Source organism: Globicephala melas, chromosome 10, assembly GCF_963455315.2.
Source record: "Globicephala melas chromosome 10, mGloMel1.2, whole genome shotgun sequence".
NCBI lineage: Eukaryota > Metazoa > Chordata > Mammalia > Artiodactyla > Delphinidae > Globicephala > Globicephala melas.
Window position 1 is genome coordinate 37703375 of NC_083323.1, and position 18198 is coordinate 37721572.

The window sequence follows — 18198 nt, forward strand, 5'->3', positions numbered from 1 at the left end:
ACAAAAGCCAAAAAGAAGTCTGGAGACTAATCATCTGGCCTAGAAAATGGGTGAACCATTGTTATTAAAACATATAAACATGTAAGTTTTAATATTAGAAAAGAAACTAGAGAAGGGTATGAACAAGCAAATCAGCCAGTTTTCCTTTTAAAGGAGAATTCCATACATTAATTGTTAATACATTAACAATTCACCTTGGGGCAAATTACAAAGAAATTACAAGCACACTGAAAACAGAGTTTGTGTTATACAAAGTTGTCAAAGTTTTCCCCTGTCCATGTTCTTCCAGAGAACTTAGTAGAACATGACTGGTAAAATAAATGCTTAATAAACATCTGTTGAGTGTCCAAGTCAATGACTGAGTGAATAATTAAAGGAATAAATTAATCAGTGAATAAGCCTATTTTCCTAGGCTTCCGCCACAGATAAAAATTCACTCGACTCAACAGCTATTTATAACCCCTTGCTCTCTATTTAACCCAGACTCGGCAAAGGAGTGGTTATATAAGTTGCCTCCAGGGCTCTCCACAGTCATTTCTTAAACCCTTAGTATCTGCCTGGTTTTCAGACAAATGACTGAAGGCCACCAATGGCTATCTCATTGCTAAGTTCAAAGCGTTTTTTTTCTGCAGTCCACATCCACCTCGCTGAAGCAAATGACAGAATGGAACACAATTCTTAAGTCTCCAAATCTGTACAATAGTCGTAATTAGGAATCTCAAGATATAATTTGTGTGCTTGAAATGCAAATTGTTTTTTGTAACTCAAGATAATATTCATTTTAGCCCCCCTTCTCCTTGGCTTGTGAAAATGTAATCTCAACCAATTTTTGGTGGCCTTCTCTGCCACTTCAGTGCCACTCTTCAGTATTCTGGCAGTGTTTAAGCCTATCTTGCTCTCTATCTGTCACATCACACACGTTTCTCCCCGGAGCTTTACCCAGGAAGCAAGTCAAGAAGGCCTTTGCACTTGGATCCTATAATATAGGAGTTATGTCATCTACCCTGGGGGTCAGCTGAAAGGGAAGGACTGCCTCCTTTTCTCAGGGTTCTATTATGTCTGATTACAACTTTTTTTCTCTTTTACTACTCCCTAATCCCAACCTGGAGAAACCTTAAAAGGGTTGGGAAGTGTATATATGTCCATGCCACTCTCTCACTTTGTCACAGTTTACCCTTCCCCCTCCCCATATCCTCAAGTCCATTCTCTAGTAGGTCTGTGTCTTTATTCCTGTCTTACCCCTAGGTTCTTCATGACATTTTTTTCCCTTAAATTCCATACATATGTGTTAGCATTCGGTATTTGTCTTTCTCTTTCTGACTTACTTCACTCTGTATGATGGACTCTAGGTCCATCCAGCTCATTACAAATAGCTCAATTTCGTTTCTTTTTATGGCTGAGTAATATTCCATTGTATATATGTGCCACATCTTCTTTATCCATTCATCCAATGATGGACACTTAGGTTGTTGCTTTGTGACCACCTAGAGGGGTGGGATAGGGAGGGTGGGAGGGAGGGAGATGCAAGAGGGAAGAGATATGGGAACATATGTATATGTATAACTGATTCACTTTGTTATAAAGCAGAAACTAACACACCATTGTAAAGCAATTATACTCCAATAAAGATGTTAAATAAATAAATCTCACATACACACACACACACACACACACACACACACACAGGGAGCCTCTTTGAGTTTACTTATAGTAAACATAGTTTCCCCAACTATTGTCTGTGCCATGACGTTCAAAGAGTATTTCTGAAACTCAAAAGCCAAGAATTGATTTATTTTTTGTTTTCTGTCACATCACATCTATCTTATAGGTATGTGTGTATATCTGATTTTATCCTTAGTAAATTTTCCTGAAAGTAAAAATCTTCATTTATAAAGGGTTTATCCAGTGCATAACGATAGTGCCCTCCAGAAAAACTGTACCAGTTTGTGTTATATTAACAGTATATGAGTACCTTTTCCCTACGTCCTTTTCAGTACACCATATTTAAAAATACATCTTTACCATTTTTAAATTAAAAATTTTTTCATCTATATTTCTTTAATTATTAGGGATCTTGGACATTTTTTCATAGGTTTATTGGGCATTTTAAAAATTATTATTTGTCCATGAGTTCTCTCGCCTATTTTGCTTAGATCTTTACTGACTTGTAAGAGCTCTTCATTTGAAGAATATTAACAAATTGACTGTCGTGTATTGAAAATATTTTTTATAGTTTGTTATTTGACCTTTCATGGTGTGTGAGACATAGAAACTTACAATCTTTAAATCTGATTTTTGTGGGGGGTTTTCTTGGTATTTTTACTTAAGAATTCCTTTTGCATTGCAAGATGATGAACACTGACCTGTGCTTTATTTTAGTTGTTTCAGCATCATTATTTAACAATCCTTTTCCCCTTTGGTCCAAATTTCACATTTATCATACAATCAAGATTTATATGATGGATCTACTTCTAGACTCTGTTTCGTTCTACTGTTCCTTACTACACCAATAAGACACTGCTTTAAGCATTGTAGATTCTTTTTTTTTTTAAATTATTTTATTTATTTTTGGCTGTGTTGGGTCTTCGTTTCTGTGTAAGGGCTTTCTCTAGTTGGGGCAAGCGGGGGCCACTCTTCATCGCGGTGCGCGGGCCTCTCACTATCGCGGCCTCTTGTTGGGAGCACAAGCTCCAGACGCAGGCTCAGTAGCTGTGGCTCACGGGCCTAGTTGCTCCGCGGCATGTGGGATCTTCCCACACCAGGGCTCGAACCCGTGTCCCCTGCACTGGCAGGCATATTCTCAACCACTGTGCCACCAGGGAAGCCCTAGATTCTTAATAAATGTTAATATCAGATAGGCAAAGTCCCCATTCGTTACTCTTTTTAAATTTTTTCCAAAGTGTCCAGACTAGTGCATTTACTCTTTCAGGTGAAATTTAGAAATTCCATTCTAAATGTTAGTGTTATCGTTTAGTTCTTCACTGTTTCTCACCCTCCTAACTTGAACCTCCATTCAACCCATCCTATACCCTAGTGCAGCCTAACCTGCCCACGATTCAGCTACAAATGTAATAAATAATAACAATGGCAATACATCTCATTTGCCATATCTTCTTGAAATTTCAGAGTAGGATTGTACTATGACACTAATTTCACATTTGGCTCTCGAGAAAAGAACATGGAAACTCTCCCCTTTAAGAAATGTCACTGTCTTTTCAGAGTGTGGAAGGAGAACACCATGAGAAAGCTGTGGAACTACTCAAGGCTGCTAAGGACAGCGTCAAGCTGGTGGTCCGATACACCCCGAAAGTCTTGGAAGAAATGGAGGCTCGCTTTGAAAAGCTACGGACAGCCCGGCGTCGGCAGCAGCAACAATTGCTAATTCAACAACAGCAACAGCAGCGGCAGCAACAAACACAGCAAAACCACATGTCATAGGTAAGAGGTGCCTTCTTCTATACAAGGAAAGTCCCTTACATGTTTTTTTTTTTAAATATAGTTTTTTAGACAGCTGGAACATAATTACTAGATTTAATAATCCAAACAAAATCAAACAAATTAAAAAAATGACCTCAGAAAATGTAAACAAGACAGTTGCTTACTTTATGTGTCATTCAGCCATATTCCCTGCAAATGTAAGGTATTTTTGAAAAATGATATTCTTTAGGAGGCCAGGCACACACTATATGATGCTTTTATACAAATTACAAAAATGCAGCCTCTGTGCAAACCCAGATCCTCAGGCACATGGCTATATGACAAGAGTGTGGGCTAGATTCCAGCCCCCCTCACCTCCTTGGCCAGTTGCCTTTGCACAGTGTACAAACTAAACTGAAACAGTTTACTAGAAAACTGCTCCACTGAAAAGAATGAAATAGAGACCTGGCAGTGTTTATGCTCTGAGAGATTTTGAAATTCTCTCTGGGTGCTCAGTTAAAATGTGTCTAAGGTACACCTGCCTTTTTCTAAATTCCACTTTGTGACAAAGAATGCTAAATCAGGTTTTTGCTACATGTTTTTAAGAAAATTCAAGAAAAAATGTTAAGAGTGAGAACCACCATCTCTGAAGTGCCTGGTATGTGCCAGGCTCTCACATGTCATTCCTTATCCTCAAAAACCCCTTCACAGTGAGTATCACTAAAACACCATGTTTTAGATGAATGATACAAAGCTGCAATAGCTTCAGTGGATTCCCCACAACCACACTTACAAGGATTATTGTAATAGAATATTTTCCCTTCTTATTTTGCCAAGTATTTCATGTGCCAACGTCAGAAATTCTGGAGTTACATAAATTTTCCTTGCTATCCTTTGGAAGAGACAGTTCATATTGTTATATACCTCTACGCTATGATGTCTGCAAATGTGTATTTGAAATGAGGTTCAAATGTTCTTGGGAAGATGACAATGGGTAGTGGTGGTTTTAACTCATTCAATATCAGATTACTATTTGCACACACTGAATTCGAGAAGAGATTTTCAACTTTTTTGCGCCACTCATGAAAAGAAGCTGCATGGGGAAGTAAAAAGAGTATGGGATTTATTCACAGAGAGTTCTGGGGATTCAACTATCTTTCTTTTATAGCCTGCTAGTTTTGTTATATATATATCACAGTTTGGTGTCTTTATCTAAAATTACATTCCATTCTAAAAACTACATTTATTTAACAATAAATATTTATTTGTTACTGTGATGGGCCAGGCACTGTTCAATGGGCTATAGAAACAGCAGGAGCAGAGCAAAATCCTTGCTGTCATGGTGTTTACATTCTGGTTGGAGGAGATAGTTAATTTACAGGTAGATAAAAAATATCCTATTGAGACCAGTACTTTGTAGAGTTAAAATCGTGTGCTTTGATAGAGACTGGCTAGGTGATGACCTTCTGTGAGGTGATCAGGGAAGACCCCTCAGAGGAGGTAACATTTAAGCTGAGGTTGAATGACAGTGCGAAGCCAGGAAATGAGCATAAGAAGAGGAGGAAATAGCCAGTACAGTAGCTCTGAGGCAGATGTGAGCCTGTTTGACGTTTGAGGAATAGAAAGAAAGCTGAGGTAGTTAGGCAATAAAGAGTGAGAAGGACGGTTAGCTAGATGGGGGCCAGGTTATAGAGAACTTTTTAAACTGCTTAGGGAAGTTAGATGTTATTACAGTGGAAACCACTGAAGGTTTTTAAGCAAAAGAGTGACATGATTTATGTGTTAAAAAAGATCACTCTGGCTGCTATGGGGAGAATAGATTAGTGCAGGGTAAGAGTAAAAACAGAGACCAATTAGGAGACTATTATATAGGAGTCCAGGCAAGAGATATGGTGGTTTGGGCTGGGATGACGCAATGATTTGGATGCATACAGACAAGTCATTTTGTCCATATCCTCCTTCTCTCTAATCCGTTTCAAACATAAAGGTACTTCACATTTGTACTTTCAGAATCCTTGCAAAGGTCTTCTTGCTAATAATAACAATCCAGTATTCTTCAGTCAAACACTGACACTCTTTTCCTGAACACATTTTTTCTTCCATTCTCAATAATACAGACTTGTACCAATTCTCCTAAATTGTTTTACGACACTGGCCCATAGTAAAATTGTTTTAAAATGTTTTAAAAGAAGTATGTTGTCATTCCGACTTCTGAGGTCTTACTAAAAGCTTCCAGTATTTATGCTCATTCAGTCATCTTTGGAAGTATACAACTTGGCTATAAATACTGCTGGGCCATATACTCAATTCCATTTCTCTGTTCCATCAGTCTTCATTAAATCACTTGAGAATTTCCCACTGTCTCATTATCGAAGAGTAACATTTTTAATAAAAGGCATTTAAAACCATGTTTATTTGTTGCACAGGATACGGTAAAGCTCTGTTTAAGTGAACATGAAATTTATATCTATGCCTGCCAAGACAGCACTTGTAGTGCACAGGATCATGGACCCTTGAGATGAAACTGTAGTGACCATTTCAAGTACAAGCAAAGTACAACTCTGTCATGTCATCCATGGATTTTATGGTGGATTCAGTCAAAGAGACCTACATTAGCTCTTGTTCAACTTTTAATTAATTAGATTTTTTAAGGATTAAATGGGATTTGTTACACTTGATAACTCATACTATGGTTGCTTTTGAGAAGAGATCTGAAACTATTTACTTTGAACAGATCTCTGATTTTTTTTTTTTTTAAGTTTGACAAGTCAAGCAAAGACCAGGTAAAGCAAAAATACTTGTCAGATATTGTCTTACTGTTTATCACATGAAATGTAACTTCTGTTCTATAAATTAGAAATAATATTTTGTCTGAGACGGTAGAAGTTATTAAGTAACTAGCAATGGTCAGTGGTACATACAGATGGAAAATAGGTTGAATGCAAGTAGTGTGTGGAAAACGTGTCTTATGCCTACTTTTAATTTTAAACTTCTCCTGAAGTGAATCTCAGTTGTCTTTTTCCCTAACTTCCATCTTTGTTAATCAAGAAGAATATACTACATTTCTTAAATGCAGTAAATATGATCACTACATAATTACATTACAGAAACCTAAGCAGATAATATGAATATAGGTTTCTTTTTAATACTGTACCCACTTTTTGTGAGAAAGTGTCACATTTATTCAGCTTTAAGCATTTTTTTTTCTTTTTTTACTGAAGTGTAGTTGACTTTGATTATTAAGTTTTAGACATACAGCATAGTGATTTGACATTTATATGCATTATAAATTGATCATCACGATAAGTCTAGTTACTACCTGCCACCATACAATGTTATTACAGTATTATTGACTATATTCCCTATGCTGTACATTGTCCCATGATTTATTTATTTTATAACTGGAAGCTTGTACCTCTTAATCCCCTTCATCTATTTTGTCCCCCACCCCATAAGCATCTCATTTATTTTATTTTGTTTTATTTTTACTTTTGGCTGCATTGGGTCTTCGTTGCTGCCTGTGGGCTTTCTCTAGTTGCGGCGAGCAGCGGCTACTCTTCATTGCGGTGCGCGGGCTTCTCATTGCGGTGGCTTCTCTTGTTGCGGAGCACGGGGTCTAGGCGCGCGGGCTTTAGTAGTTGTGGCACACGGGCTCAGGAGTTGTGGCTTGCGGGCTCTAGAGTGCAGGCTCAGTAGTTGTGGCGCACGGGCTTAGTTGCTCTGCTGCATGTGGGATCCTCCCAGACCAGGGCTCGAACCCATGTCCCCTGCATTGACAGGTGGATTCTCAACTACTGCACCACCAGGGAAGCCCATCATCTCATTTTTTTTTTTTTTTTTTTGCGGTACGCGGGCCTCTCACTGTTGTGGCCTCTCCCATTTCGGAGCACAGGCTCCAGACACGCAGGCTCAGCGGCCATGGCTCATGGGCCCAGCCACTCCGCGGCATGTGGGATCTTCCCAGACCGGGGCACGAACCCGTGTCCCCTGCATCGGCAGGTGGACTCTCAACCACTGCGCCACCAGGGAAGCCTGTCTCTTTCTTTTAACAGCTGTGCTGCTCTACCTCTTTCTTCAATGGCACCTGCCCTTTCATATCCCATCCCGCCTCATAGACACATTCACATGAGCTTTCCAGGAGTTCAGTCTCACACTGCTTAGAGTTGGTGCTAACCCTCACCACTGACCTCTAAAACAGTGCCCTGTGCTTCAGAGTATTTCGCCATTACAGCTCTGTTAGTTTCCTGTTGCTGCCTAAAAATTACAAAACACATTTAATGTCTTAAAAGAATACAAATTAATTTTCTTGTAATAATGTAGGACAGAAGCCCAAGACAGTCTCACTGGGCTTTCAGAGGCTCTAGGGGAAGATTCATTTCCTTGCCTTTTCTACCTTCTAGGGGATGCCTGCATTCCTTGCCTCCTGGTTCCATTCCTCACCCTCCAAACCACCAGTGATGGTCGAGTCCTCACATCGCGTCCCTCTGACCTCTGCTTCTGTCATCACATCCCCTTCCCTGAGTCTTTCTTCTCTCACCGTCTTCCACTTCTAATTACATTGGACCCACCTGGACAATTCAGGATACTCTCCCTATTTTAACATCAGCTGTTTAGCAAGCTTACTTCCATCTACAACTTTAATTTCCCTTACCATGGAATCTAACATATTCACAGGTTCTGGGGATTAGAACGTGGACATATTTCAGCGGCCATTATTCTGCCTACCACAGTGGCTCATTGAAAAATTAGCAAAGCAATTTGATCAACAAAAATTGAACTAATGTGAAAATGAGGCTTTTATTTTTTAAAAAATGAATCATTAATCTGTCCAATTGTAAATCATGGGAATGAGGGAAATAATGAGAACATTTGGTGCAGGTGGTTCTTCCCAGTGGGTATCTCAGTGATGCAGTTTGGATGCCCAGTGCTCTCTCAGCTGCTGGCATATCCCTCAGGCCTACTCCCCCTCTGGTAGATGAAGAGACCCAAGACTCTTACTAAAATTCATCTGCTCTAAGTCCCATTCCCTTAGGACATGTAACTGTATGATAAGTTAATGGATTAAAAACTCAGTCACTTGGTAGCTCTGTCACCTGGTAGCTAAGGGACTTGAAGGAAGTTATTCAATGTGAGACTCATGAAAATGGTCTGTTATGGAGATTAAATAAGAAAAAATATGTAAAACTCTTTACAAAATATGGGCAGTTGTTGAGCACTCAACAGTAATAGTAGTGGCAGTAGTATAGCAGTGAGAATGCTAACGGCAGATGATATTTTTATGCAATATCTTGTTAGGTGACTCCTGAAGCAGTACAGTGGCCTCAGGCTTGACTTTCAGTTCCACGCTGTAGGCCCAAGGTGCTTTTAGGCATTTCTCTAGAAGGCTTGGTGGCTGGAGAGCGCTGATGCAGAGTAGGCAGATTGCAAACCCACCCCCCACACACACTTTCACATGAACCAGAACAATTCATTAAAATTTTTTTGTGTGTGTGGTGCTCTGCATTCATTGAAATAAAAATATCTGCAGCTTTAAAAACAAAGATTGAAAACCACTGTTCTTTCTGAAAGAAATGACTCCATAATGCTAGAAAAGTGACAGGTCTGGGGGAATGTTTGGGGAGGCTGCTCCCCCAAATGTGACCACGTGGGGCATCTGCTTACTCTGTTCTACTCTGTGTCAGGCTGGCTGACCTCGTAGGAGAAGAGACAGGCCTACTATCTGCTTTACAGAAGGGATATTGGTGCTTCCAGCCTATCAGAGAGAGGCTTTGCTTGCATGTGTCTCAGCAGGAGCAACACTAATCACCCTAAAAGTCATAATATATAAAAGTTATCTCTTCTTTGCCTTCGTGAAGAAAAACAGAGTCATCTGGAATTGGGAGGAAGAAATGTTTTACATTTGAAGTGTTTCCAAACTGATTTTTTAAACTTTAATCTTAGGGAATAACTGTGTCTTTTCCATCCTCATTTGATAATTACTTCCTTTGCAGACATCAGTTTTTTCACATGTGGAAGGCTGTGCATGAATGATAGCGCCCAAAATAATCCTTGCTGTTCTCACATAGCACATGCTTCTTTGATATTTTTAGCATATTGTAGTTGAATACTAATCACTGATTTCTCTTCACTCTTCCCCCCCCCTTTCAGGTCCTTGAAGCTACTTGATCAAACACCCAATAGTCACAAGTTTGAAACCGTGCTTCAGAATCCCAGCACATAGTAAAGGAAAAGACAACACTGATAATTATACCTGTCAAGAAACTGTGAACACGTGGTGTATAAATTCTTTACAGAGGCAACTCGACACCTTCTTTCTCTGGGGCTAAACCCCCGCTGCTCACGTGCTCTTTACACACACAGACCTTCCATTCACTGCAGTGGGAATTCTCAGTGTGTAAAGGGAGAGGTTTTCCAGTCTGCAGACTGAAACAGAATAAGAAGAATAAAGTCCATGACTTTCAGATAAATCACCAGGGCCAGGGTTAAGTGAATCTTGGGTCTATAGCTTGTCCAGAGAATAACAAATCCCTCATTAGGCTATAGTTCAAACTGCATCAGTTCAAGGTTGTCGCCACTTAAAAGAAACCTACACATTGCCCCTCACCCAGACCTGTTCCACGTCTGTATTGCTGAGTTGTCTGAATTAGAATTCCAGTTAATTGCAAATTCAACCTCTGTTCCTCTCTTGAAAATGGCAAGTTATTATACTATATTTATACTCAATTCAGGTTCTAGAAGCATTTGGCTTTTTATTTTCTGTTTCCATGAATTCTATTATGCATTAATAGAGTGGGCAATTTCAACTCAACTTTTAGTTAGTTAAAAGCAAGGATAGAGAACTCTAGTACTGTTTTTTGTTTTTTTTTTAATTTAAGTCTTGCTTGTATCTATTCTTATTAATTCTAACAGAATATAATGTCTTTTATTCCACAAAATATATATTATTAGAGTGTATTTGTTACAAACTTAGGTCTTTTCTTACCAAGTGTTATGAATCTGGTAAGAGAATACTAGCAAAGGACCCGGCTTCATGAACTGATCGTGTGATATTTATATATAACCCTGCTCTCAATATTTTTTGTTAATTTTATATTTTTGATTGATAAACTGGAGAAATTTAAACTCTTTTTACCTACACGGATGTGCTGTCATAGAAGTCTGTTTGATATTTCAAAGCTTAGGGCTTTACAAAACTAAATTATGGATGTGCATATATATATATACACAAATATATGTCATACAAAATCTAGATCATTTTTCCCAAGTATAAACTGGATATGTTTGGCAATATAAGATCAAAAGTATTATTCCTCTTAAAATTAGGCATATGGAAACCAGAGATATTAATATTGTGAATGAAAAGATATTGCTGCTTCTAGGGTAAAAATATACCTACTTCATTACACATATTCATGTACGTAAATAGATATCTTTCAGAAAGTATCATTTACTATAAAATGATCTGTTAAAATCATCTATACTGATCATAACTTTTAACTTATATGGTGAATCTAGGCACATAAGTCTGATTTTACTTTATGGAATTAGCAGGAAGCAATAATTATTTGGGCACTTAAATACCTTAGCCACACAAATGTACCTGAAGAAAGAATAAATGTCCAGTTGAAACACTCTAGAGAGATCATTAAAACTTGAGGCAAATATTTGAATATTCCGTTTTCTCAAATGAAGAAACTGATTCCCCAAGAGACAATAAATTTCACATTTCAGATAGTCCCTCAAATTAGAAATTTATGAAGCTCAGTTTAGGAACTGTTTTCTTGAAAATAAAACCAATTGGAACTACCCCACATGTTTCATTTTGCCCTGTCGGGTGGTGTTATTGTCAATACCAAGTTCTGCCTACTCTTCATAGCCCATCACTCAACAGAGGACAAACAGTAAGGAAACCAGGAGGTGCACCTATTTCAGCAATGTCCTGCCGTGGTAACAGATTCCCATTCTTGAACACGTATCATTTTTTACTAGAGAGAACTGGGGTGGGGGTGGAGCAAGGGTGAGGACCCTGAATGTTATGTAAAATAGGGTTACAAAAGAGGTAAGCATGACTAAGGGAATGAATGAAGAATACAGGAGCATTATTCAGTTTGAAAGAGGTAGTTCCCATTTTTATAAGAAAAATTTAATAAAACATATATTTTAGTTATCATTTAACAGAAAAATATTCAAGCTATTCAGGCTATACCACAGACTGTCATAAAGGGAAATCATTGCACCCTTGTGATGAGGAAATGGTCATTTCAACACATCTCAGTACACTGTATAAATTTGGAGCTTAAGGTATGTTTTCGTTTAGCCGTAAGTGGTTGGTTACTATTAAGTTATCATATGTTTTCATGTCAATATAAATATTGTCATGGTGTTACAGAAGCAACTGTCAAATGGGCAGACAGCTTACATTTGTGTTTTCTGGAAACCTTTGTATTTTATGCTTCATTTGCATAATGTTTTGTGCTAATAAATGTATGCCAAGTCGTTTGTCCAAGTGAAGGGGCAATCCATCACACCTAAGGCATCTAAGGACAGATTACATGTCACACTAGTCCTGTTTACAAATGACCAGTCAGATGACCAGTTTTCTTCAGTAAAATCTAGTTGTTGAAATGTAAGCCTTCCCCTAAAGTCTTCGTCAAAAGTAGCTACTTTCGTCAAAAGTAGCCAGTAGACTTAGAGAGGCTGCTTGTGGTTGTCTAAAGGTTCACTGAAGCCAGAGGGAAAAGGAAGAAAGTTACCACAACTTGTATTAATGCCTTTTATTATTACTGATCATATTAGAGCCACTGACAAGTCCAAAATCATATTAAAATAAAGACATATCATGTTGCTCTTACATGAAGCTTTATAGTAAACAAATGAGATATTAAAAGTTGGGGAAAAATCTGTTGTGACTATTCATCAGTGATCCTGCTGAATTTTAATTCTTTCCCTTGACCTAATTGGTGGCCAGATTTTTCTAAACTCGATCCTGCTGGATTTTATTTCTTTCCCTTGACCTAATTGGTGGCCAGATTCTTCTAAACTCTTTCCTGCTGTGATTTTGAAGGCAAAATACACAGCATAGTTCAGTAAAAGAATCCTTAAACCTTTTCACTGAAGCATTTACATTTTGATTCTGTTGCCATTTGAAATAGAACCTCCACAGGGAGATAATGAGCTTAAATTACAATTGATTTTGGAAAGAATAACAGATTTTGTGCTTCCTCAATCATGTAATCAATAGGGAATTCTCTAGTTATGTGAACTACAACTATCTTTTAAGACAATGCTAAGATCTTAATACAAAATCTGTCATTCAGGAGCTTTTTAAGAATTCAAGGCTGTCTCTGAAGAACTTGGCTGGAGATGGATTATACCAATTTACAAATGCAGTTTTCAACCATGACAAATCAAACTGATCTGATCTCAGTTCATTTTACTCAACTGTGCCCATAGGACCCTGAGACGTTGGAATACTTTGTCTACATTATTTTTAACATCTATAGATATTTGTGGATGTGTGAATAATGCTTGAATTTCTCATCTTTTGGCTAGTTTGTGTTTATCACACAGACACAGCCTGTTAGTAAGACCAGCTTTAACAGCATCATGAAGTAGAAATCAATGCTCTGAAGATTCAGGGAGGCCAACCTAAGACAAAATCTCCTGAAACATGGGGTAGTCCTACCCATCTCATCCCTCTCTAGATCATAAAATCCCTGAGAAAGGGCTATAACCGCCTTGTGGACTGCTGATCCCTAGCATCTGGGATACTGCCAGCACAGTAGAGGCGCTCAATTAATATTTGTTGAATGAATGGACAACTAAATAAATGAATGAAATTAGACAAAAAAATAAATTTTGCCTTCTGATAATTTGAAAAATTTCACCAATTTATATTATCCTGATTGGCATTATAATTTCTGAATTACATAATTAGAATCAGAATTGATTCTTTATAAATACTTTTTAGATATATGAATTTGGAATCAATTACTTCAAAGGCTTCAAGGGTTTGAGAACACTTAGATAGGAATGTTTGGGGATTCAGAGTTTTTACAATGAATAGAACTCAACCTTTCTAGCTATTTATGAAAGGTCCCTGAGTTATATGACAACGATGATCCAAACATGGAACTCCATTTATAAATTTTGTAAAATATTTTCATTTTTAAAAAAGAAGAAAATTCATATCATCAAGCATATTATTAATATGTCCTTCAATATATATTAACCACTTTTCTCTAAGGCTTTCATTGTAATTGGAGACACCATCTCTAAATCTTTTCCTGCTTTCAAAAGATCACTTCTCCTTTCTTATTTGACTCTTAGAATGTACCTGAGCTAAAGATTAATCACATAGCAATTAAGACTTTTCCATGTGTTTATTCATCTAACAAATATTTATTGTATACCTAGCATATGCTACGTTTTGGAAATACAATGGCAAACAAGACAGATGCGGCACCCCCATGGAGTTTGCTGTGAGGGGCTCCTCAACACTTGCTCTAGCAATAACTAGGGTTACTGTCTAATGGATCCTTCTTCACAGCTAATAGAAGAAATGAAGTCCCTTACCCCATGGAGATCATGAAAGACTCTGCACATATTTATGTGAACTTGCTTTTCTAAACACACCACTCAAAAATGCTGCTCAGTGTACCCAAACATCATAGTTATACCCCAGTGAGGTAGGTAATAATTTATGCATAACTAACACTTATTTAGTTCTTACTACTATGCTCAGTACATTCATAGACTATATCATTGAATCCCTTCAGCAACTCTATTTAGTAGGTTCCATTTTATAGACAAGAAAACTGAAGCACAGATATGTGACCTGTCCAAGGTCACACAGTTAGCAGATGGAACTGGGATTTGAACCCACACAGTATAACACAAAAGTTCATGTGTCTAAGCATTATCTGTGGCTTGGGGGACACCATTACATTAAAATAAATGTCAGTAACATAAATGGGTCACTGTATATAAAAGTTCTTTGAAATTGTAAAGTAGTATATGAAAAGATATTAGTAAAGTATTATGATCAACAAACCACATCAGTGGCAGAAACAGAGTGAGAACTCAATCTTAAGTTGCAGCTTACTCTCATGAAGAACACTTCAAGCCAGGGAAATGGATAAAAGTACAGATCCAGAAAATTTCTGACATGTGATAACTATTGCAATGACTTTTGAGAATTACTTATTGTTAGCCACTGTGTCTATTTGGTGCTACAAAAAAAAAAAAAAAACTGAAAGAACAAAATCCCTTGCTGTAAGGGCTTATAATAAATACACAATGGGGAGATGAATCGAGGATATTCCACATTTATGGGGAAAGATTGGGCCATAGTACTATTTTCTCACCATTGCATGTGATCTTGTCTTTCTAATTGTTTTCATTATTTTTCTGAAAGAGCTGCAAAATTGTGCAGTGGTTCAACCTGACCAAAGTGGTAATATGCTGCTGGGAAGTAAAAGTATTAGATACCAGACTGGAATTATTGTCTTCATTCCCAAATTTAAGTTCTTTTAAAGCATGAATATAGAGGGACTTTTAGATGCTGAAGGCACCTGAATATTTGGATTTATTAAGTAAAATGAATTAAGTTCCTTGTGTTTCTCCATTCCAGATCATACAGTGAGGTCATGCTATTGAGGGGTTAGGTTCTAAAACCAATATGAAAGGCAAAAATTGAGAAAGAGGAATCATACTCATTATTTAAATTTATTCTCCCTCTGGCCCCTCCCAGTTAAATGGGCATATGATGCAACTTAAATGCTGGTTCATATTTGTGGAAGCAAGGAGTATTCTTAAGAAAACTTTATTACCTCATCATTCTTTCCTACTACCAGCTAATTAGCTCCTTCAAATAATATTCTGGAAAGTTTAGCTTTACACGTAATACAACAGTAAACTCATAAGCCTTTTGTCCAAAACGATACTTAACTTCTACTTCCCTTTTGACACTTTTATTTTTACTAATGATATTACCGTTCTCTGTACAAATCTACTGAGCTTTCTCATTTGCCATTCACATCAATTCTTACATTCTACTTTGACAAAGTCTCTTGCAACTATCTTATCCATTTTCAATATTCCTACCTATGAACAGAAATTTAGTACTTTTTACTAGGACTTCTGTGAGCTTTTAACTGTTTCCCCAATTACTGTGTCTACCCATATAAATTTCCCTACATATTGATGCTTGATAACTCCCCCTGTAGCTATTCCTTTGCTCAAAATTCTCCAAGGGGTCCCTCATCAAAAAAATTAAGATTTCTAGTCAAGACTCTGAACCAAAACACTAACATGATGTTGGAGAAGAACACTATAGTGCCACCCCTCCATCTACAAGGGCAAAACACAGAACATGAAATGTGATGGTACCGAAATCTGGTACATGGACTGTGAAATAGAAGTCACGGGGTTCCATGACACTGAAAAATATCACAAGTTTTTCTTCTAGATGAAATGAAATGCAGTGAGAGACTAGCAGTGTTCTGTGGTGAAGATACAGGACTGTATCAGATTATGATGCACCAATTCCAAGACATTTGTTTGGGGTGGTGTGTGTGTGTGTGAATGTGCGGGGTTATGCTAACATCCTAACATTAGACACAAGTATGGTTTGAGATGTGGATTTCCGGACTAGATAGCACTGCTTTTTCAGCCGTGCTCTATCTTGTCATCCAAGTTGACCACTACCTATTCCTGGAAACTCCTAAACTTTTCTTCCCCTGAGCTTTTGGTTATTTCTGAAATGCCTCTCTCCTTCTCCTGAAAAAAAAACCCTCAACTTTTAAGGCCCATTTCAGATGGTCCTTCTTCCAAGAAGCTTTTTCTAATTTTTCCAGGCCTGATATTAACCATCATCAAATCCCACTGTGGTATCTGTACCCCTCCTTAGCTCTTTTCTTAGCTTGTCTTGTAGTATACCCATTTGTGTCTTTATCATCTTGATTTCTCCTGCAATTAGTAATTACATATGGCGTGGGTGCTTAATATTTCATAAAAGGAATTACCTTCACTTACCTTCACTTGTCAACTTCACAGAATGGCTTCCGGATTATTTTGGGGGTCTCAGTTCTCAGTAGCTCACCAGCGAAGTTCATCTGAATTGAGAACTCAACACCAGATACTTTTAAAGAGAATAAAGCCTTAATTATTGAGTATTTTGATTAAAAAAAAAAGTAACGATAAAAGTGGTAATCCTTATCACTTATTTCCTAGGTTTTTCTGATCTGATTTTTATTCTCAGGATGAATGTGGAGGTCGATGTAAACATTTTGGATGACCATCACCACCACCACCCCCTCCACACACACACACAATGATTTACTGCTGGTTTATCCCCACATATTTGGTTACTTATTCCGCGGGAGAAATGATGAAGGATAAAACTGGTTTTCGGGCTTCCCTGGTGGTGCAGTGGTTGAGAGTCCGCCTGCCGATGCAGGGGACACGGGTTCGTGCCCGGGTCCGGGAAGATCCCACATGCCGCGGAGCGGCTGGGCCCGTGAGCCATGGCCGCTGAGCCTGTGCGTCCGGAGCCTGTGCTCCGCAACGGGAGAGGCCACAACGTGAGAGGCCTGCGTACCGCAAAAACAAACAAACAAACAAAAAAACTGGGTTGCAAGTCAACAGCCAAACAAACAAAATGGGCACCATAATACTACTTTCAACTGGACTCCAGTCCTGTATTAATGGTCCTCCCTATGGCTACTCTCCAACAGAACACAGAACTACCTACTCTTCATTAGACCTCCCCCTCCCCCCGCAAACCACTGCATTCGGAATGGGGGATTGGGAGAGTAATTACTATTGTCTCAACTCCTTAACTTATCCGGAAAAATAAAAGTTAATTGAAATCAAAACATTTCACTAGCCTTAGCCACACATTGTGTTATTTTGTGTTGCCAACACATTGTTTTATGAGTATGACATTTATATAACAAACATGTTCAGTGTTTAATTTAAACATGACATTAATTTAATCCCTCCCCCCAACCTAAGGAAAACAAACCACAATATCCTAAAGGAACGTTCCCATACATAGACAAAGAAATGCACTTTTTTCCATTCTTTAAGTTAGAATGATTACAAACAGAACTTCAAGAAATATCCCACATGAATGCAACATTGTTTCAGAGAGTTTAATTGCTACCTGTCTAATAAATCGTGCTTCCTACGGGCTTCTGTTCATTAAATGCATTGTTGTATCTAAAAGGGCTATAAGAGTGAGAGGCTGACTGGCTGCCATAGAAGGAGACCCATAAATGGTCTATACCTGAATTTTTTGTAACACAAGTTTCTAGTATCTGCTCCTCAGCTTTGCAGATCCAGGCTCATTTGTTTTTTCTAGGAAACCCAGGGACAGTCTCAGCTAACACCTGTTTTCTCAGAATAATTACAGCACCCCCTTCAACTCTCAGAAGTGCCCCAATTTAGACAAAACAAGATGTTGTCTACCTACCTAGAAATGATAAAGCCCTAGGATGATGGTTCTTATTGACCTTCTTCAACTCACAGGATGACTGGGAGGATTCCATTTTGTTGCAAGTAACAAAAACAAGACTGAATAGAGCTTGAGTGAAAAACAGAATTCACTATTGCCAAAGCAGGCCAGATCTGGGATCTCAGTGTTGATAGAATTCTCACCTCCGCTCTCTTTCTCAGCTCTACTTGTGTCTCCTCTTTTTGTCTGTGGCCCTTGTTCTCCCTGCTAGTCAGTTTCTCTCCCTTGTCTGTTTCTCCCTTAGTCCTTGCAGTACCAGGCAT

At 38.1% G+C, this 18198-nt stretch overlaps 1 protein-coding gene across 7 annotated transcripts in view; it reads left to right on the plus strand.

The window, feature by feature from the left end:
• Positions 1-18198, plus strand: part of LIN7A (lin-7 homolog A, crumbs cell polarity complex component) — a 392447-nt gene that overhangs the window by 230274 nt on the left and 143975 nt on the right. For 5 of the 7 annotated variants that reach the window (XM_060306827.1, XM_060306829.1, XM_060306828.1 and 2 more), the window contains 2 exons: positions 3220-3438; positions 9565-14909. In XM_060306827.1, the coding sequence (XP_060162810.1) occupies positions 3220-3438 (219 nt within the window). In that variant the 3' untranslated portion in view covers positions 9565-14909. Of the gene's footprint in view, positions 1-3219; positions 3439-9564; positions 14910-18198 lie in introns of those variants that run through there. The other 2 variants (XM_060306831.2, XM_060306830.1) reach the window with 2 other exon arrangements.